The sequence below is a fragment of the Belonocnema kinseyi genome, chromosome 9, assembly GCF_010883055.1.
Source record: "Belonocnema kinseyi isolate 2016_QV_RU_SX_M_011 chromosome 9, B_treatae_v1, whole genome shotgun sequence".
Lineage (NCBI taxonomy): Eukaryota > Metazoa > Arthropoda > Insecta > Hymenoptera > Cynipidae > Belonocnema > Belonocnema kinseyi.
Genome location: NC_046665.1, coordinates 72,944,904 through 72,968,401, shown reverse-complemented (window position 1 = coordinate 72,968,401; position 23,498 = coordinate 72,944,904). Strand labels below are relative to the sequence as shown.

The following is a 23,498-nucleotide window of genomic DNA, read 5'->3' as shown; positions in this document are numbered from 1 at the left end:
TTTGCTACCTGTATATATTGTTTTTATAGCTTGTAGGATCCATCCATTGACTCCATACTCTTTCAGAACTTCCCAAAGTTTACTTCTATCTACCTTGTCAAACGTTTTTTCTAGGTCAACAAATGCACAGAAAACTTTTTTCCTACTCTCAAACTTTTTAAAATGATTTTATTAAATTAGCATTAACATTAAAACTTGAAAATTTAATTATTCAATTATTTAATTTAATTTTTGTATTTTTTATTTAATTAATTAATCTTTATGTTAAAAATTAATCTTTTTTAGTCGTTAACTGAACTGCTTGATTTTACATTCATATATGAGCCCCTGGAAAGCAGAACGTCCTGAGCGTGCGCGACGAGTTTGCCTAGTAGGTAAGGGAGGGGATAACGCGTTGCTACGGGTCGCATTAATTCGACACAAAATTTTAAAATCGCGATTACTCCGTTATTAATGGCCGTATCGAGATGATTTTTGGATAGAAATTTTCGTAAGTCTTTGCTGCTTCTGATGAGTATAGAAGCATAGCTCATTCCGTATAAATTTAATTCCCAAACTGAGCACGAAGTTTTCACAACTTCGAGCTCAAAAACGTTGCTATAAATTTTCGTATTGTCCAGAAGTTTTATTAATAGTATTCAATTTAATTTTTTCAAATGTATTGCTGTGTTGCATATAAAACATCTTCATGTATTCATACTTCTTCGCAGTTAATTGTTAGCATGTGTGAAAAAGCTGTGAACAAATAATAAATGAAAAGTAAAAAAAAAGTATACTTTTACATGAAATTCCATCGCGACGCGTTGCGCGCATTTGACGGAACTGCAAAATCGGCGCGACATTTTTATGCTCGTCATTTCTACAAATCAAATCAGATCGAGCTGAATTTTGGACATAGTATAGATTAATGTACATGCACTGGATAAGTATTGGTCGTTGTGGACAATTCAAAAATTTATAGCAACATTTTTGAGCTCGAAGTTGTGAGAATTTCATGCTCAGTTTTGGAATTAAATTTATACGGAATGAGCTATGCTTCTATATTCATCAGAAGCGGCAAAGACTGACGAAAATTGCTATCCAAAAATCATCTCGATGCGACCATTAATAACGGACTAGTCGCGATTTTAAAATTTTGTGTCGAATTAATGCGGCCCGTAGCAACGCGTTATCCCCTCCCTTACCTACTAGGCAAACTCGTCGCGCACGCTCAGGACGTTCTGCTTTCCAGGGGCTCATATATGAATATAAAATCATCATTGAATAATTGAATAATTTAATTTTCAAGTTATAATGTTAATGCTAATTTAATAAAATTATTTCTCTGCCGAAAAAACATTTAGCAAATAATAGATGAGTTTTCAACTAAATAGTTTATTTTCAGCAACAAAAATTTTATTTTTAATAGAACAGTTCAACTTTAACCAAGTAGTCGAAAAAAACAAAATTTAATTATAAACAAAATATAGTTGAATTTGACCAAAAAGATAAATTTCGTATCAAGAAAATTTTTTTCAAATAAAGGAAATTTTTTAATAAAATACACCAAAATTTCAATGAAGTAGTTGAATTCTCAATTTAAAAATATTACTATTCATCAAAAAATGGCAGAGTGAAATTTTCAGTTAAAAAATGAATTTTCAGTAAAAAACTAATCGGGTTTTCAACATAATAGTTAAATTAGCAGCGAATTAGATGAGGTTCAAACTAAGATCATGAATATTAACCTAACAAAATTATGATTATAAAATGACGAAAAATGACCGTTAAGTTTCTAAACAATTAAATATTATTTCTTGATAAAACATTTAGAAGTTGATATTTCGAACAAAAAAGATTCTTAATATCACTGAATACACGTTAATATTTCACCAACAAAGAACTAAAATTGTTTAAAACCCCGTCAAATTCAGCCAAAAAAGACGAATTAAAAAAAAAAGTGGAATTTTTTACTGAAGAAGATCAATTTTCAACCACAAATGGAAAAGTTAAAATTTCAATTAAAAAATAATTTTTAAATTATAAAAAAATGATATTTCAATAAAATAATACATTTTTGTGAAGCAAAGAGATCAATTTTCAAATAAACTTATGAATCTTATGCCGGAAAAAAATAATTTTTAACAGAGTAGTTCAACTCTCAATCAACTCTTTTGTTTAGTTTCTGGTTAAAATGTGCAATCCTAAAAAAAGTAATATTTGCTATTTCAAGCAAATAAGATTTTAAGATTGAAAGAAAGACAGTAGAGTTCAACCAAATATTTATTATTACAACTGTACAAACAGACCAATCATAGTTCCTGTCATTGACTAAAAGTCAGTAAATTCAAATAAGTGTTTGATTTAATCATTATATGTGTGGAACCTTTTACTTTGCAATTAAAAAGTTAAAGAAATAATGTTTGTCGCACAACATTCGAAATTTGATTATATTAGCTAAAGGTACTTTTTAATGAGATTCTCTAATTTCATGGACAAAAACTACTGTTTTCAAATAGATATTATTGGTTAAAAAATATTTAATTATGTGAAAAAAACGATCTATCGGATATAATTTTTTTTTTAATTTGTTTGTAGGTGGATAAAAATTTTAAATTTAAAATTAAATTCTGAAACTGAATTAAGTGTTGGGAAATTAATTTAAAAAAATTTGGTATAAATCACTCGATAGGCTAAGCAGTAATTTTGTTCTCTTTGTTTTTTTTTGCTTAGCAGGGTCAATTTATTTATACAGGGACTCATCATTAAAAAAGCTAACCTCTGGGTTAATCATTATAAGAATTTTAATCCCTAACCAAGAAAATGACTTCTTTCACTGTGTTTCATAATTTCATGTTGTATTGCTATTATCTCTTAGCATAAAAAGAATAAGAAAATATGGATTCAGTCATGCTGATTTAATTAAAATTTGAACATTCAATCTAAACTACTTTTGATATAGAGTATTCATCCATTTTTAATTATTTTCACAGTGTACTTATACTTTAATACATAACGCGAGACAAAAATTTGTTTTTAATTGACTAAAATTACTCAAGATATATTTGAGGGACGTAAAAGTGAAAGGTTATAGACAGATGTCCACAAACAAAGTACTACATGCTTTTGTGGCTCTTCCCTCAACGAATCATCTGCAATGAAGCGATCAAAGTATTTGCAATTTTGCAGATGATCTTAAACTATTTGCATGATTCTGATTCCTGAAGGATGCACTCATCCAAGAGTCAGCTTGATTCAATAGGAATTTAAAGAGACTGTATTCTGTTAGCATAAAATGGTGAACGGTCCTCGCACGCGGGAGACATAACAGCAGGCAGGCCGATTTATACGTGCTCCTTAGCTCGTACACGCTCTTTACGATATGTAAAACCGCCCTCTGGTATTGTGCACACGAGATGGCTGTGCTTGTCGTAAAACTGCCCGTTCGAAACGCCCAACTTTCAGACTCAAATAATATCATAGTTTTGTATCGTGCACTGCTACGTAAATGCTTCCTCGAATAACCATTATTTTTGTCCATCCCTTTTCTCTTTGTGTCATATCATTTTACTATTACTTTTTATGGTTCGTGTTTCACTGGTGGTCAGAGAACTCATTGCATTGTCGCAGGAATGCTAAAAACGAAAATCTGCAGGCTAAGACAAAATACAATCCTTTCGGAAATCGGAAGTTCTGTGATTCGATTCCCACTGCAGCGAATAGAGTAGATCTTTTTTCAGAAAAAATTGTAATTAAAAATTATAATAAATTTATTTTCATTGTAAAAACTGGATTGAGATAGCGTGTATTTCTAAAAAATGATACTTCTTTCAATCTCTCTAATACCTTATTAGGAAAGTACCCAACTAGCAATCGAAAGTTTTGTGGTTCTTTTCCCTGTGGACCGAAGAGAGTAGATCTTTTTTCAGAGAAAATTTTAATAATTTATTTTTCATGTAATCTGAATTGACGTTAAGTATTTTCTGATATTTGAAGAGTTTACTTGATTAATAGTTGCGATTTATATTTTCACGGATAGTGGAATGACATCTACACTGATTGGTGGTAACTATCTCTGATGATAATACATATTCATTTTAAAAACCAGCCTTTTCAATCAATTTTTTCAGCAATACTCAAATCGGAGCTCTTCCTATAGCTCCCATTAGCTGAAGCTTTAATTTAAGACGTCAGATAGAATGTAGGTAAAGCCTGGGCAAAGCGAATATGTTAATGAAAGTTATAAAACAAACAAGGAGAACGTTATACAAAACAGGAGAGCAAAATGAATAAGGGATAAGTTCAAATTTTTTGTCATCGCAAAAGTGTTCTTTTGTTCCGTTGTGAAAACAGGGATGTATCTTCGCAGCGTCTCTGTTTTTCCAGATTTAATGGGAATGTAGAAAGTACTCAAAAGGCCCACTACTGAATCGAAATGGACCATAATCTTCTACAGGGACATGAGTTACGGCAAAGCAGTTAGTTTAAGCCAATGAGACCCTGTTTCGAAATTTTGCACTTACGCTCTCATGCCCCGGGGGACCCCTCAATTGTTTTCTTCTTGATAACAATTTTGTACATGTAATATGTATATTACGTTTAAATCCCCATTTATATATATTGGTTTGAGACAAGTTACTAAAAGACATCTTTAAATTACTAGGAATTTGTTGAAAAAATTAAAAACACGTAACATTAACTGGAGGGCAGACTTGATAAAAATCCGATAGAAACTATGATTTTGTATACATTAAATTAACCATCTGCCAAATGTCAGCTCTATATATTGATCTATTCATTTAAAATTTAGCCATCACATCCAGAGACTCAACATGAAAATTTTCGTTTATCTTTTTCGAGGCACTACCGTTATTTATGATGAATTAAAATTGAAAATTATTTTATCAAATCCAGGATTTTTATCAGTCAAAAACGAAGTCTGAAATAGTATTACTTTATCCTGTTACCCCAATAAGTTCGATTTTTCCAATTTTCGTGTTTCCGCAACCAAAGCACATACGTCAGATATGGACATAAACATGGAGAATTTATGGTCCTGCATGTCCGGACTTACGTGAGTTGGTCGATTTATAATTTGGTCGCGGAATTGCGATCGCCAATAATTCCAATTGGCAATAAAGTCGTTTACCTGCGAAACATACTCAATTCTTTATTTAGAGTTATATTGTGCATTATTGCGCTGCAAGGAAAGTGGAAGTGACGTCTCTTACGTGCTCGGAAGGGGACCGGAAGTTGAGGCAATTAAAGTATAAGTCGGGCACTCGCAGCTGCAAGTCACTATTTCTGGGGTTGCCTACCTTAGGTACAGGCGCCAAGTTCTCGCCATGAACGGTATTAATAATAAATGCATGATTAATACGTAGAAACTACCCTCTAAGCTCTGCAGAAGATACTAGGGGTTATATACACATGCTGAAGAAAAATTGATTTCCCAAAGTGTAAAAATGAGAATGGCAATTCCATAAGCTACTAAATTATTCACACTGTACAGTTACAATGATTTTCTTTATTAGACGGTAGGTGATAATAATAGGTAGGGTGGTAGGTAGTAGGGACCATCGGCCACAGTGGGAAAAAGCACCTTTTTGGACAAATATCGACCGCAACTTAATATCTAATTGATCTATTAAGTTAGATTCAACTTGTGGTTTCGAATTAACTTATTGTTAGATAAGCCACGTTTTATATTACATTTTAGTATCAAATATTATTAGTTAATTATTTTTCTAATTAAAGGAAACTCGGTTGCTTGAAATCTGTAGTAAAGTAAGATTAAACAATTTTAGGAACCGAATAAGACAATTCAATTGTTTGTGGCTAACAGTTCATTCTTTCTGGGTGGAAAGTCTACTATTAAATTTTTGATAATTTATCTTTCTTTGTTGAAAATTATTTGTTGTTGTTGAAAATTCAACTTTTTTTGTGGACTTATTAGCTTGAATACTCTTTTATTGAAAATTCAACTATTGTTTTGACATTACATTATATTTCGATTTGAATTCTTAAGAATTTAAAGCTTTTTATATTGAATTCAAAATGTTATCTACACAGTAAACTCCAGAGATATTATTTATCTGAAATTAGATAAAAACGCTGCAAACAATTGAAAACTACATTTATCCGAAGTCAGATAATATTGATCACGAGGCAGATAAAATTTATCCATAGTCGGATAATTGTAGTTGGCAATGTTTGCAACGTTTTTATCCAACTTCAGATGAATAATATCTCTGGGATTTACTGTGTACATTAATTTTATTTAAAAGTAATTATCCCCTTACTTATTTCATATTTTTGTAAAAAAATAACCCTATTTTCCCTGTTTTAAGAGAGTTTTTGGTTGTGAAATCTGCTTTTGACAAAACGATTGCAACAAGTACGAATAAAGAGACTAAAAGGGGTGTTGAGGGGGGGGGGGTAGAGAGGAACATATAAAGAGAGCTATAAAAAGAGAGATCTGGGGTGGAATATATTAATTAGTGGTTTGGCAGCCTCTTGCAGGCAGAAAAGAGGATTCGTCGACCATGCTGAAGCGAATACCAAGAGCTTCAGAAGAAAGAAGAACTTAGTCTCTGAGCCTAACCAGCAGACAAGCACGCAGAGCAACACCGTTAAAATATAATTTACGAGTCAGCGCATTTTTGTGCACGGCATTCGAACACTCTGTGCTTGATTCGTATCTTCTTTGGTTCCCAAATAAATTCTCTCTTAGAAGACTCTTTGGTGACAGGAAATGCAATGAGATTTCTTCAAGTTTTATTTGAACTGATTTTCAAATAAAATTGTTTAATATCTCTCCTTCATCAGTATTTCATGAAATATTTCCTGCCTCGAGACCATCAGCATAAGTATATGCAAGGAGATGGAACAGCAGTGTCAGAAAAAATGTTCAGAGATGCATGGTAAAAAGAACATAAAAAGAACAAGAAAAATAAGGAATTAATTCGAAGGGAACAAACAATTATTTTCAAAGTCGGTTACGGATCATGCATATCCCAAACGATGGCATCAAAATTTGCAGTTCCAAACCCAATTAACCCTGTAGTAAGTGTAGTACTATTTTTTTCGTAACCGATTTTCAAAATAATTTTTGTTCCCTCCGAATTCTTCCTTCATTTTCATAATATCTTCTTCCGCCTTGAATTTTTTCTTGCTTCTTTTAAAAACTGAAACGCTGTCATGTGATTTTTCTGTTCTTTTTTCCATCAAGCTGTGAACATTCTTTCTAAAACTGATATTTCATATACTTCAGTTGCTCACCTGCAAACTATGTGTCCTTTCTTTAACGAAATACTCTCATTGTTTTAATTGTTTTCTACGAAATTCATTCGGTGCATCTGCTTTCTGTGACTCTCTATTTTATCGAACTGCATCGAAGTTTATTATTTTTCTTTGTCACCCATTCCGGTCTAAAGATAATTTTTGAAACATCAAGGTAATCAGTTTCATTTCGATATCAAGACTTCATAACTACTTTAGCATTCCTTTTGTCTATATTCATATTTTTTCACGTATAATGACATTAAAAGTATCTGTAAAATTCATATTTTACATCATCATAATTATTCAACACCAGAGAGAGAATAATATGTCTTTATTACTTCATAATCAATCCAACTGACCACCAGATAACTTCAACCTTATTTACGAAAAAATATTAGACTTGAAAAAATCATATTTGTCCAGGGTGGCCGAAGGTCAGGGAAAACTTGTAAATGAGGGAAAAGTTAGGAAATTCAGGCGGTCACCGAAAATCAAGGAAAAGTCAGTGATTTGGAAGAAAAATGGTCAAAAGTCAGGGAATTCCTGTATGGCATACACAATATTGAATGTAGGTGTATATCTATTTCTAAATTTTCTTAAATTATTTTTAAATATTTTAGGGTATTTTGATAGATTACAGTGAATTTTAAATAGATTTCAATAATTTCAAAGGATTACAAAAGATTTGCAATATTTCAGGGTATTTTTAAAAGTTCTAAGGAATTTTCAAGTGGTTTAAAACATTTCAAGGGATTTAAAAATATTTCAAACAATTTCAAATATTTTAAGATATTTTAAAAGATTCTAAGGAACTTTCAGTAGATTTCAATAATTTGAAGGGATTTCTAAGGATTTGAAAGATTTTATGGTATTTTTATAAAGATTTTAGAGTATTTTCAAAAATTTGAAGTAACTTTCAAAAGCTTCAAAAAATTTCATAGGATTTCAAAGGGCGTCACATTATTTTGGTTGCGACTCTCGCCTTGGAAGCGCCGTAATGTGTGAGTACTCAGTCGAGTACACTGCTCAATATTATGCATTCCAATTAGAAATGGTTCAGGTGGATCTGACTGTTTACGTTTTGATTCCCCGGAATCATGGCCAAAGCGATTTGCAGGCAAGCCCCGAAACTGGGCTAAAATCGAGATCTTGGTGTATTTTTAACATTTCCAAGGAACCTTCAAAGGATTTAAGACATTGGAAGTCATCCTAAAGGACTTGAAATATTTTTAAAAACTCCAAGGAATTTTCAATGTATTTCAGTCATTTAAAGAGATTTTCAAGGAATTGAAATATTTGCGGGAATTTTGAAAGATTCCAAAGCATTATTATCAATAGATTTAAATAATTTGAAGGATTTCAATTATATAAAGGGATTTTAAAAGTCAGAAAATTTAAGGGAATTCGTTAGGTTTCAAAGATTTGAACAAATTTTCGAATATTTTTTGCAATTCGTTTTTGTTCATTTGGAATTCTCCTTAAATTCTTATTATTGTTTCCTGAATTCCTTTAAATTCTCTTAATTTTTGTTTAATTCACTTGAATTCTTCCAACTTCACTAAACTATACTCAATTCAGCGGATTTTGTTTTAGTTTTTGCTTAATAATTCATCTTGAAGTCTTTTAGATTCGCTTTAAATTCTTGGGCATTATCACATTTTTTTCATTTTTCCGAGCTCATTTTAAACTGAACGAATTCAGTTAATTTTTTCGTTGTTTTCAACTCACTTGATTAATTTTAATTTACCTTGAATTTTGTGAATTTCGTTGAATTCTTTTAAATTCACAAGAGCACTAATCACTTTTTGTCACTTTTCTTGTTTAAATATAGGTGACTTTTTCACTATTTTCAAGTAACTTAGGTTTTGGAAGCCATGGGAATATTAAATTAAAAATTAATCAATTAAAGATTGAAATTGTTTCATTCTATTTATAAAAGATTCCATATAAAAAATGTGACAAGATTAGAATTTTGGCCTTTAAGTATTAATGGTGAATAAAACTAAGAAGTTAGAGAAAATCAGGGAATTTTGAAAATGAAGCTTTCGGCCACCTTATTGGCGTATTTTCTAGGCCATCTTAAACTGATTTATAAAAAGTTTTCATTTAAGTTAATCCTGATGGACTTTATATTTAAGTCATTACCTCCACTTTCTTTTACGAGCGCACTATAAACTTAAAAATGGGTACATTAATAAATTCCCTTTATGTTTGGAATAATACTGGATGATTTTGATTGGAGATTCGAGGTCAGGTAAAAGACGACATTAATAAGGCACTTGGGAGATGTAGTTAAAAAATAAATACACTAATTAAGTAATAAAAGTGACTCTCGTGCAATGTGCGGCAATTCCGCTGAAGGTCCCAGAGATGGAAAACTCCGCCTTTTTTCGTCGACCATCTTGATTTTCTGAATTTCTTCCCATTGGTCTTTCGTGTCAGTTCTGAGAAGCTTGCAATTAAAATCGTGGGTGCCCATTATCCGTCAAAATTTTATCGTTTCGAGAATCGCTCCACTGATCTTGCACGTGTTGGCCCTTTTGCCATTTTTTCATATCCCCGCCTTGCTTCCAAGAAAACCGTCGTTACGATGGGTGGATGGACAGCATTATTAGCTTCGTAATTAATTTTACTACTAGGTAACGAGCTCATATTATTCTATTGAATATCAATTTTAATTTACAAAAAAAATTTTATTTCAGGCTGAGTTGAAAATGCATTTTATTAATAACTTTATAGGGTAGCGGGGCCAAGTTGGATTTTAAGTAAGGGGCTATTCATAAATTACGTAGCACATTTTTGCAAATTTTTTACTCTCCCCATGTAACTAGCCTTAACAAATTGATTTAATATTTTAGTCATCCCGAATTTCGGGACGAGGTACTTCGTGAATAAAATTTAGTTACATACTACCCGAGACACCTGAATTACCAATGAATTGATAGCCTTTGAAATGAAAAGAAGAAAAATTATAATACAATATGGAATATGCAGCAAAAGAAATTATATTTTTAACAGCAATTCAGAAGACCTTCAATTTTTGTGAGAAATTTATTTGAAATTTCATTAAAATATTACAAAATCCCGTGAAGCTACATAAAATCATTATTTTCTAGTATCTGGAATTTTCCATGGAATTCTTTAGAACATCCTTAAATATTTCCAATCTTTTTAAATATTTTCGAATATCTTTAAATTTTCTAAAGTACTTGCAAATTTCTTCCCAAAATCTTTTTAATTATCTTGAGATCTATTAAAGTTCCTTGTAATCTTTTAAAATACCTCAACATGTTGGAAATACTGAAAATCTTTTCCAATGTTTGATACGCTTTGAAAACGCATGAAATATTTGAATTTGCATGAAAGCCATACAGATCCTTGAAAATTCATTAAAATATCTTATTGGGAGCCTTTAAAGTCCCTCAAAATATTTGAAATCCTCGGAAATCAGACAAAATCCCTTTAAAATCCCTTAGAATCTTATAAAATATCCTAAAACTTATGGGTCTTATAAAATCCTTAAAAATCTTCCGAAATTGTTTAAAACCACATCAAATTTTTTTATATCCTTAGATATTGCTTTGCAATTTTTAAAGAGTCTGAAATTTCGTTTGAAGTTTTGAGAATAACCTAAAATCTTCTAAGTGCTTTGAAATCTCTTAATAATCGTAAAATATATTTAAAATCTTTGGAATATTTAAGGAAGTCCTAAAATTGCTTACATTCTGTCAATTTTGTTTAATTTCTTTGCAAATACTTTCAATTATTTGAAAATCTTTTTTCAAGTTAAAAATCCTTTGAAATTAATATGTAATCCTATGATTGGTCTGCGGTCTGTCGGGATTATTCTGAAGATAAATGAATCCCTCTAATCTCGTGAATAAATTCTTAAAATTTTATTAAAATATTATCAAATGTCTTGAAATGCCGTTAAATTAATATATTATACACAGAAGCTGATGATATTCCGTGGAATTCCTTCGAATTCAGGAAGGTCCGTAAAATCCTTTTTGAGAGCCTAAAAGATTAAAAACACCTTATTGAGAGCCTTTAAAGTTCTTTGAAATTACTGAAATACTTTAAAAACTTACCAAATTTCCTGTAATCTATTGAAATTGATACAAAATCTTTTGGAACATTTGGAAATCCTATGAAATCCCTTGGAAATTTTTCAAATATTTTAACTCCTTAAATTAAAAAAATATGGAGTGATTTTCCGGGTAGTCATAATTTCAAAAATTATGAAAAAACTAGGTTTTTGTTTATATTTTTGTGCTGACGCTTATACCCTATAAGGTTGATTTGTTTCAAATCTTACGTGGCATTATTGATTTAACACCCCCCCCCCCCTTCACCACAAAAATATGTTACTTAATTTATGGATGACCATGTCTCCAAATATAAAATCATCATTCCTGTGATAAGAGATGCAAGCTCAAAAATCCTATAAATGAGATTTTGTTTTTAGATTGGGGCTAGTTTATATTTTTATCCAAAATATATGAAATTATAATTAATAATCACAATTTTTTCAACAGCAAATAGTGAGATCCGAGCGGCCTTGTGGGAAGCTTCGAGGATGATCCATTTTGGAGGATCGTATTACTACTCAGGTTATGGGGGTTCAGCAGGGTCCGTAGGTGCCCCAACGTATTTCGGGGCGGCCCCAGTTATTGGAATGGCACCTCCAGCAACAGCTGCCCATCTGGGACCTCTTTCGCATCCGCTAAGTGCCCGACTTCTAGGGGCCACAGCTCCGTCGAGTCCAGAAACACCGGCAAGTCCTCCTGAACGAAGTCCGCCGGCCACTCAGCCCTGGTAAGTTTTTCCCGATTTCTTACTAATTAGCTCATTATTCGAGCTAATTAATTAATTAGCTAATCGAATCTGATATATCAAAATTTAGGTATTTCATCATCAAAAAGTAAATTCCCAATCACTCGAATTAAGCCCTTTCGAAAATTAAGTATTGGTAAAGAGTGTTGATAAAAGTATTTAAAACTTTTTTTTAGCGGTGCAACTATTTTGCAACTATTAAAAAAAACACTAATGCTACTATTTTTTCAAATTACTCGCTAAAATACTTTTTTTTTACTTTACTTATTGAAATATTGTCGCTAAATTGGCTATAATAACATATCCTCCATCTTAAAAATCGGAAATTTCAAAACATTTCAAAAGATTTAAAAGAGATTTCAAACATTTTTTAAACATTTTAAAGAATTTATCAAAATTTCCAGAGATTCCAAATATTTTTAAAGGATTTGAACTGATTCTGCCTATGTGAAACGATTGCATAGAGTTTCAAATATTTTAGAGCATTTAAAAATATTTCAAGTAATTTCAGAGAATTTTAAAGATTTCAACGGATTTTTAGAGATTAAAAAAATTTCATGGGATTTTAAAAAGGGGTAAAAATATCAAAGGATATGAAATATTTCAAGGATTTATTTACGGTATTCTTAAGATTTCATCAGTTTTTAAGGAATTTTGAAACATATTATAGATTTCTAAAAAAAAAAATGTGTGATTTTTATAGGTTTTTGTGGAATTGCCAGGGACTTGTCAAGATTTATGGGATTTCAAAGAGTTTTGGGTATTTTTAAAAATTCGAGGGAGTTAACAAGGTTTCAAAATTTTTCAGGGGTTTCAAATATTTTACTAAGATTAACAGATAATTTCAAAGTATTTTAAAAAGGTATTGAGGTTATCAATATTATTAAAAAAACGGAAAGGGATTCCATCGGATTTCTAAAGAACTTCAGGGGGAAAATGGAACCAAATTTCAAACGACTTCTAAAGATATCTATGGATTTCAGAGATTCAAGTCTTTGGTTCAAAATTGAACTTTTTTGTTGTGAATAGGTTTTTTTTCTAAAAGTTAAATTTTTAACCTCAAAATGTAACTATTCCTTTTTATGTTGCAAATTTATTCCTTTAAAAGTTGAAAAATCAACTGTTTAGTGGAAAATTAATGTATTTCTTGGAAAATTCGCCTTTTTTATCAGAAAATTAATCTTCTTTGTTTAAAATCCATTTTTGGTTGAAAATGAACTTTCTTGTTGTAAATTCGTCTCTTTTGCTTAAAAGTTAAACTATTTGACTGTTAATGCAACTGTTTGGTTAAAAATTAAATTTTTCTGGTCGACAATTCGTCTTTTTGGGTTAAAAATCCATTTTTTTACATCTTCGGTTGAAAATTCAACCCCTAGGAATTAAAACTGTTTCATTTTGTTTTGTTCTACCTATTTTGTGAAAAATCACCCTATTTCTTCTGTTTTGACAAAATTTTGGACTACGTTACTTTTCGGTGGGGGTGGGGGGCTAATTCTCCCATATGTTCGTTGCATTATTAAGGCTGAAAAGGAAAGTTCGTATTTCTCACTCGCTACTATATCATATTTTATGTCGTTTTTATGTGTCTTTTCGGAATTGCGACTGCCTTTTGAAATAATCTTCGATTCCTCGTTCAGGCTCATTCGACCTCTGACTAAATCGAAACGCCCCCGAGATATTTGTTGCTCTTTGTACACAACTCATCGTCCGTTATTCAGAGAATTCGTTTTCTTCTGCAATAAATATCCTACGAATTTGAGTGTCATTAAAAGAAGTCGAGTTTTTATTACTCGTTCATTTTATTAACTTCGAATGTTTAGCAGGCGTTTTAAGATTATTGACTCATTTCAGTAAAAAAAATATATCTTTAGGAATCGCAACATTGTTTTTAAAGTATTTTATTATCTTGTAGCGTTTAAACTTTGTCCAAAAGATTAACACAAGGTATTGTGTTTTGAGAGAAATCTAAATTCACTAGAAAAATATGGAATTTCCCATGAACTGCTTCTCATTGTTTAATTAAATTATAATAAATGGATATTTCTGAAAAGGAAGAAGTTCTTTTATTTTAAGGGAAAAGTAATAAAAATGAATCGTGCTGACTCTTTTATTGCGAAAAGCAGCGAACTCATGGAAGGATTAGTTTTCGTTTTAGGGCATAAAAGTTCGCATTCTTCTTTTGTCTGGTTGCAAGTCGTAATCGCGAATCGGCAGACATAAAATAGATTCCAACCTATAAAATACCCTTATACTTCCGATAGCCAGAGACGACCTGAATCCCGAAGTCGCGTTTTAAAAATACAGGGATCACTGTCCATCCCCTTTTCTATCTCCCTTATTCCCCTTTATTTAAAAAATCCCATTAAACATCTAAAGTCGAGAATTTAGACTCAATTTTCTCCCTTTTCCCCGTCTTTACACGGTTTTCGATTCATTTTTTTTAAGAATCACAAAAAAAAATAATCAAGAATCTAACGACCAAATTTTGATAACCACCACAAAATGTTCCCATTGACATCTGAAAAAAGGAGGAACATCCATCCTCCCCTTCTCTCTTCCCCCTAAAAAAAAAAGAAAAGAAAAGAAAATCATTCGTCCTTAATTTGGACAAAAATAAAAAGGAGGAAAGAAAAATGAGAAGGCAACTAACTAAATCTCATTTTTCTTTCCTCCTTTTTATTTTTGTTCGAAGTAAATGATTTTCTTTTCTTTTCTTTATGGGGAAGAGAGAAGGGGAGGATGGTCTCATTTTTTTCAGATTGCAATGGGAACATTTTTTGGTGGTTGTCCAAATTTGATTGTTAGATTCATGATTTTATTTCCAGGAATTCTTCTCATCAACTTCATTATTGGATGTTAAATAAAAAAAGGGTTTTAGGTTGGATTGTTATCTCATTTAAATATCCTAAATTTTAATTCATAAAATATAAAATCAAGAATTTGGATCAAGGCTAACTTTTCAGTCGAGAAACTAAACCCAAAAGATATATAAGAAAAATAAACGAATTTTTAACTAAATAATTGAATTTTTACTGAAAAACATGAATTTTCTGCCAAAAACGACACATGTCAACCAAAGAAATGAATTATCAACGATAATTATAAATGTTTTTATGTTTTCCTTAATTCAAGACATTAAGATAGTGTGGCTTTTTCTGGGGTTTCAAAAATATTTTTATTAAAAAATCTTCGGATCCGATTACTCTTCAAGGCGCATTGATCACTAATAGTGTGCGAAAATTATAAACAATTTGTTTCATAGGAGATAAATCCCAGAGAAAATATAGAAATTTTATTATAAAATTTTAAAATATAGTTAAAAGCCATGTGGCAAGTTAAATTAGAGATACCGTTGACTGCGAGTGTGAAGGCAAGTCACTCACCCTTCGGCTCGGTTTCCTCTCGCCATTGAGCTCCTGCTGGGCCTTCACACTCTCAGTGAGCAAATAACCCGTTTGTACTCTGATATCAAAATATAGTATTTATTGGTCTTAAAAAAATGATCTGTCCGGAGTAATTGTTTTTTTCGGAAAAAATCGCCTCTTTTACTTAAAATTGACCTACTACTAACAATCACGTTGAAATTGAAATTGGAAACTTGTGCAAACGATAGTGTTAAAATAGGAACATTTCCCGAATTCTAGCAGCCAAGTTTGAAAGCTTTAGAGTTGAAAATGCTTGAGAAATAGGTAAATTAATTTTAAATTTGTACTCTCAAGAAACAAGATTCCGTTTGACAAAGTCAACATTGTGGAGGGTGAAAATGACGCAGTGTCGCCAATATGTTCTAGAATATTATAGCTGGGTGAATTTTGGCAACGATTCGACTGTTTTTCCTCATAGCTTCGCGTATGAAAGTAAATCGCCGTAAATTTTATCAAAGCCCACAGCTAGCAGATTGGAACTCTGACGCGAAGCATCAACGAGTTAAACTTAAAGCACACGGTCTGCTCTTAATGATGCCAACACTATAAAGAATTGAATTTACGAGAGCTGCTGCTTGCAGCCCTTTAGTTTATATTACGCCTTCTTATTTCTCGAGGCTCTTTGGCGCATCGCGAACTAGATTATAGAGATTCTACATAAACGTCGAAAACGTATGTTCCATCTTTTTATCCGTTGACGTCAATGAAATTTTCTGTGGACTCATTTTTTTTATTATTTATTGGTTAAAATGTGAAAAATTGAAAGCTGCAAACAGAAGAATTCATTTTCGAAGTGTGAAATATTATTTAAAATGTTTCATTAAACAGAAAAAACTGGAGTTTCTTTTAGAACCTTTTTTTGGTTCTAAAGGAACTCAAAGTATGAGTTTTAATAGAAACTTCTTCAACAGAATTCGTTTTCTACCTCGAGTTGCACTTTAATGAAAAGTAAATATATAAAGGAATCTGTAGTTCCATCAGAGAACAGCAGAAATTCTTAACGTGTTTTCGGACTAGATGGAACTATGAATTCAACATTTTTAAAATTAATTTCTTTCTGAAGAAAAAAACAAATTTTGTATTTTTATGTGCATTTATATTATATTTTATTTATATTGATGTGTATTTTATTTATTATTTTAATTTTACTATGTGTATTTCTGAAAAAGGATTCTTCTTTCGATCTCTCTAGTAGCTTAGGGATCGTCCGCAAATTACTTAAGACGTTTTTCTTTTGTTTATATAGCTGTGTCCTTCTCAACTTCACAGCAATTTTATTCTCGTCTTTATTCAAACAAAAGAAAAACGCCTTACGGAATTTGTGGACGATCCCTTACGGGAAAAGCACCCGACTGGAAATCGGAAGTTCTGTGGTTCAATTTCTAGATGAGCGAAGATCTTTTTTTCAGAAAAAAATTTTTTTATAATGTTTAATTCATAGCTTCATCTGGTCTGAAAAAACGTGAAGAATTTCTCCTATTCTCTGATGATAATTCTAATAATATAATAATAGCAATTTTAGACGACAAACATTAACATGAGAAAAAATAGTATAATATTGTAAACCTTTGATTAAACCAAATGTTTTTTGTTTAAAATCGCCGATTTTTCCTAAGAAATGTTAACATAACCTAAAACTGTTTAAAAAGTGATAAATCTTCTTTGAAATATACACTGCTTTCCGGTGAAAAGGCAAGTATGGCCTAAAATATTTCACCAATTTTTTTACTTATTTTCATATCCAGTGATTTTTGTATTGAAAGTACCGATTTCTGGTATAAAATTCCAAACAAATACAAAGCTGTACGCAATTTGCACAAGCTTAAGCTACAATTGTACAAAGAAAGTATCTTCTTCGAAATCAAATGATTTTTTACTAAAAATACCATTTTTTGATGAAAATTACTAATGCAATCTGCAGTTGCTTTGATATTTTTTATTTAGTTTTAATTCCTTAAATTTTATTATTTTTAGCAAAAATCATTGGATTTAAATCTAATGATTTTTTGCTGTAAATTATAAAGTTTACGTCTAAAACATCAGCGAAACCTAAAGTTGTTGAAAAATTTAAATGGTTTTTGAAATCTAATAATTTTTTTATCAAACAACGTAATAGTTTCCGACCAAAAACACTGACGTAACAGAAAATTGTTAATAATTGTAAATTTTGTTTTCGAAATGTAAACATTTTTGTTTCATATCACCAATTTGCTGTGAAAGATCTTAATATAACCTAAAATTGCTAATGTGTATTTTCTTTGAAATGCAATTTTTTTATATTAAAAATACCAGTTTTCGAAGAAAAACACTAAATCTCCAGATTTTAAAAAATTCTAAATGTTGTTTAAATTATAATGATTCTTGTTTCAAACTATGAACTTTTGATGCAAAACGCTAATCTCAAGGTATTATTGTTATCATTGACCTTTAAAATTTGATGATGATTTCTGTTTCAAAAACCTGATTTCTTGTGGAAAAATTAATATAATCTTAAGCTGCTAATAATTTCAATTATTCTTCAAACTGTACTGATTTCTGTTTTGAAATACCAATTTTCGGTCTAAAATGTCAACTTTTTTATGTAGGAAAGTCTCGAATCAGTTCAACTTGATATTTTCACTTTTGACATTTTCTAAGTTGAAAATTGTCTTTTTGCAAAAGCTTTATTTTTCTGTTTTCATAATTTCTTTTTCATTTTATTTCTTTAAATACTCTACACTACTTCTTAAACCTCATATAAAAAAATAGTGTTATATCTCTCAATAATTTCGCAATAATTCTTATTCAAACCTGATTCTGATTGGCTTTTCTTTACTTTGGGTTTGGAAAATTAAACTTGCGAATGTGTTTTTCATCCGAAACGGACATTTTTATGATGTGTTTTTCCTAGGAAATTTACATTTTTATTTATAAATAATTAGATTTGAAAGAATATTAATCATTTTTGGGGTTCAGATTATGCTAACCTCAGGCAAGTCACATTGGCGGTGAGTCACATTTTTCAGTTTTAACTCTGAAAATTTATTTTATGTGAAGTATTTAAATTTGGAATCCTTAATACTTAATAATTTTAATAATATTTCGAATTCAAAGAATACGATTTTAGATGATACATATTTCGATTTTAAAATAATTTCAGTTCCAAACTTCATTCACTTTATCATAATTAGTTTTGTATGTAATAGTTTAAACAAATATTTTTAAGTTGTAAGCTAAAAACAGTTTAATAGCTGGAAATAAAAATTCCTCTGAATTTTTGGAATTTCCAAATAATCAAATTTACAGGTTTATCATTTTATAGTTTACTTTATATTTCATAATATTCAAAAAGTAAAGCATTCCAATTTAAAAATAAATAAAATGTATTCTCTAAGTCATAATTATTTTAAAATAGTTGATAAATCAAGTGAGTCGCTGCTTCATTCAGTTATAATTTAGCTGTAATTAATTGTCAAAAAAGGTTAATCTGGAGTTCGAATGAAAATTATTTTTAAAAAATGAGATATTTCTAAACATTTCTAGCTTCCAAAAGTGAGTTTCGGATATTTTTAACGTCTCACACCACTTATCAAGAGAGTTACAAAAATATGAGATGTTTCACATAAAAGACATCCAATAATAATTGATTAATAGAATAAGTAATCAATTTTGTCTTCACTGGTTAATTAGCCCCCTTAATTTCTTCGTGGCGTCAAGTAAAATGTTATGTCACCTGTGCACCGAAAGCGTTGCATTGTTGGTAACCTTCCAAGTTTCATCGTCAAGATCCCCTCTTGCAAATCTCTCCTCTGGCAACTGTGTTTGTTTTTGAACAACATTGAATTCTTTATCCAATAAAGCTACAATGTGTTTCATACAAGTCGCGTTTAATTATAAATGAGTTATTTTTTAATTTCGTGGTGCTCGTAGGTCGGGAAAAATCTGGGAATCGGGGAAGTCAGGGAATTTTATTCGTCAGTGAAAGTCAGGGATTTGAAAGTCAGGTAATTTGAAAAAAAAAATCTTGAAACAGTCAGGGAATTTCTATGGGAGACACTTTAACTAACTAAAGTTTAATAAATTTGAAATTGTTTTATTCCTATAAAATATTCTATATTCAACATGTTACAATATTCAGTTCCTGGTATTTAAGGAAAACTGGTATTTAAGGAACTGAACTTCTTCTTGATTAAAAAGTTAACTATTTTCATGAAAATTCGTCATTTTGTTTAGAAAATTCATCTTATTATAAATCTGTAGTCAAAATTCATATTTTAGTGTTAAAAATTCCACTAAAATCCTCTTTGGTTGTAAAAGGTAACTATTATTATGCAAATTCTTCTTTGTGGTTAAAAAACGCATCTTATTAGAAATTTAATATTTTTTGCATACAGTTCCGAAAGATTAAATTTTTAGTTCTAATTTTCATTTTATTATTTGGTTGAAAATTCAACTGAACTCTTTCTTGCTTAAAAAGTTTAATATTTTTATGAAAGTCCGTCTTCTTGGTTAAAAATCTTTTACGGATCTTTTTCGGATAAAGAAGGCACTGTTTGTTGAAAATTGAACTACTTTCTTGAAGGATGAAACAATTTATAAAAATTGTATTGTTTACAATCCATCATTTTAGTTGAAAACTCGTCTATTTGGTTGAAAATTCGTTCTTTTAGGTTGAAAAATATTTTTTTTAACTGAAGATTTAAATACCTTAATTAAAGATTGGTCATTTTATTTAAAAATTTATTGATAATTTTAAATTGAAAATTGTTTTTTTTTAAATTAAACTAGCGTTCTTGTGCTAAATTTCTGTTTTGGTTAAAAATGAAACTGTTCGGATGCAAATTAACTTTTCTGTTGAAAATTCATATTTGAGGGTTGAAATTTTACTGTTTTACTGAAACATTTTTTCTTTGTTTAAAAGTTTAACTATTTGGTTAAACTGCTTGTTCTTTCCTGACTGCAAAGTCTTTATTTGTTATAAACTCGTCTAATTGGTTCAAAAATTCATAATTTGAGTTGAAAATCCATCTCTTCGATTGAAGAATTAACTGTTTTGTTGAAAATTAGTTTTTTTTCAAATAAATTTGTTTACTGAAAATTTAACCTTTTTATTTTTGTTTCAAAATTTATCTATTTTAGCTGAACAAAAAAAAACGAATTTTTAACGAAGTTTTTTTTTATTTTGTTGAAAATTAAAGTATTTTATTAAGAAGTCATCAGTCTTGAAAAAAAATTCAACTGCTTTGTTAAACATTCGTCTATTTCAACAGAATATTCGTCCTTTTGGATTTTGAATGAGTTAAAATTAAACTTTTCAAGAAACATTTCAGAACTGTAAGTGATAATTCAAGAATTAATAAGAAAGAATAATCAAACTGGAAGATAGAAAAAATCAGTTGGAAGAATAATCAAACCAGTTTTGACAAGGATTTTTCTGTTGTGTACTAAAAGACTATTTTGGTGTCTAACCGGTTCGTAATCTCAAATCATCAAATCTTCAACTTTGTCCCTAAATAGACACATTGGCGTGTAAAAAGGTTTAATTTGCGTAATCCGCGATTTTCTCTCCTCGGCGGTTAAGCTAGATCAAACAGTTTATAGCTATTAATTCTATCCTCTTAATCTCGTCGTCATTCCGGACCGAGAATCATCAGTGAGGTGATGTAGCAAGACTCGTGAAACAGCCTAAAAATGTGGGTTCGCTAAATGGCTACAGAGATAGTCGCGATATCAAAATAAAATCGTGGTAATTAAACCACTCTCAGCTGGTTATCTATGCGGCATTCTTTCCATATGCGATCTGCAAATTAACTTCAATCTCCCTACATTCGGCAAAGCCGTTATTTCTTTATATTTTATTTATAAACGATATTATTAAATAGATTTTTTAACTTTAGCAAAAATATATTAAGAAAACTTCAAAATTTGCAAATCAGAAATAAGAAAACCTCTAAAAGTGTAAGGCAGGTTTGATTTGAATTAGACTCATTTCATTTAAATTTTATTGGTTAAATATTTTCTCATTTTGGTTTGAAAGTCTACTATTATAAATTTGGTTTGGAATTCATCTCGTTTGTTTAAAAATCTCACTATTTAATGGAAAATTTAATTATTTAATTTAAAAAATAAGTCTTTTCTTGAAAAGTCGTCTTTTTTTAGTCAAAAATTGAACTATTTGGTTGAAAGTTTTAAGCACTTTGATAAGAATTATTTTTGTTATTAAAGTGCATGTGATACTTCGTCGTGTGGTCAATCGGGTACAGTTCCCCTGGCTTTTTTCACAAAAATGAAAATGTTTAAAAACTGAATTCGGAGATGCTACAACATATCATAACGGACGTCCCTGGACTATTTTTTGAGGAATAATAACCAGAAAAATTTTATTGCGCCAAATAAAAATATTATGCATGTGCATTATTTTGAGGTTAGGGTCATTTTTCAGCTCTATGTCATTCCGATAATGTAGTTCTCTGTCGTATCGATGCTGTTGGTAAGCATTCTAGAATAATTTTGGGAGAGAATTGTAACACGCATGACTTCGAAATATACACACACGTTTTTTGCAAAATCCAAATTTTTTGGAATTAACCCTTTAAATTTTAAAGAAAGTGTGCAGGCACGTCCGTTAGCATGTTCGCTATCATTCCTCAGATTTTGAAGCCAAAATATTTAATAATCCAGGAAAATGCCGGGGGAATATAACACTGATAAAATCGATACTAATTCCTAAGCGCCATCCAAAGACTTGGCCTAAGTTGTGGAAAAGTGGCGACTGGGTTCTTCACTACGACGACGCACCTGTCCATTCATCGCAGCTTGTTCAGCATTTTCTGGTGATACATGTCATTACACAGCTGTGGCAAGCCCCATAAAGTTTTGACCTGTCTCTCTGTGATTTCTGTTTCTTAAATTGAAGTATCCTCTAAAAAATCTCTAGAAGGAAAACGATTTCAAGACGTACAGGAAGTAAAACGGAATCCGGTAAAGCGACTGTAGATATTCCGAAAGCTGACGAAGCGTTTCAAAAGAGGAGTACTTTGAAGGGAATATTATCTCCATTGGCTAGAGTTAACTCTTATTCCTGACACACACATAAACACAGGCGCGCGCGCAACAGGCACACACTGGTCATATACTTTCCGGACAGATCTCTGATATATACATTTATTATTGAAAAAATAGCATGCCATTATTTTGCGTTATCTCTTAAGTGAGTGCGAACCCTTTATGCATCCTTATAACTGATTGTAAACCCAGAAAACAGTGAAATAAGAATCAACAAATGATAGTGTCGAGAGAAGTATATGATGAAACAGAATAGGTTTTTGTTTCGAAGAAGTGGAACATTTTCTGGAGAGCTGACTAACACAGTGTAGACTGAGTTAATAAACTTGAGGAGAGTTTTATTCGGCCCTGGTTTTCAATGAAGTTTGGGCACGTACCAAAGTTTATTTAAAGTGTCGCCGTTCGAGACAGTTTACGTATTTCGAATCGTTGGAAACCATTTGCGGGTTTTAAAACCGCGCGACTTACGACCCTTTGACAGCGGGCCAATGTTGAAGGTAGGCTCGGTTTGCAGTAAGCAGCATCAATGTAATCAGACAGGCCGCTCAGAGCGAACTTAACGACTGTCGTAAACGCGGTTCGGTTTACAGCTCGCGGCATTTTTCCTCTTCCTCCGTCTCAGTCTTCGGACTGTGAAGTTGAGTGAGTGGCGAGGCCCAGGCCTTTGCTTATTTTGCTCAAGCACTGCCGTAAACTATCAGATTTTATGTGACAGCGACTAGCAACGTCCAACTTCTCTCGTGACAGTCAACGTTGCTTTTACTTGTCTTCTGGTGTGAAGGAATAGAGGATTTTCTCATGTCTCAAAAGATTCAGACTCTTCTCGAAATTTGTCAATTGTGGGTCCGGATGCAATAAGGGCACATAAAATTTTTTCGTGCGAAAACGAAGTCCCCTGGAGGCTTTAGAAAAAATTTTCGAATTTTAATT

The 23,498-nt window shown here is 31.0% G+C and overlaps 1 protein-coding gene across 7 annotated transcripts in view; it reads left to right on the top strand.

The window, feature by feature from the left end:
* The window catches only part of LOC117180843, a 291,065-nt gene that overhangs the window by 231,550 nt on the left and 36,017 nt on the right, over positions 1-23,498 (top strand). For all 7 annotated transcript variants that reach the window (XM_033373373.1, XM_033373372.1, XM_033373371.1 and 4 more), the window contains one exon: positions 11,802-12,081. In XM_033373373.1, the coding sequence (XP_033229264.1) occupies positions 11,802-12,081 (280 nt within the window). The remainder of the gene's footprint in view (positions 1-11,801; positions 12,082-23,498) is intronic.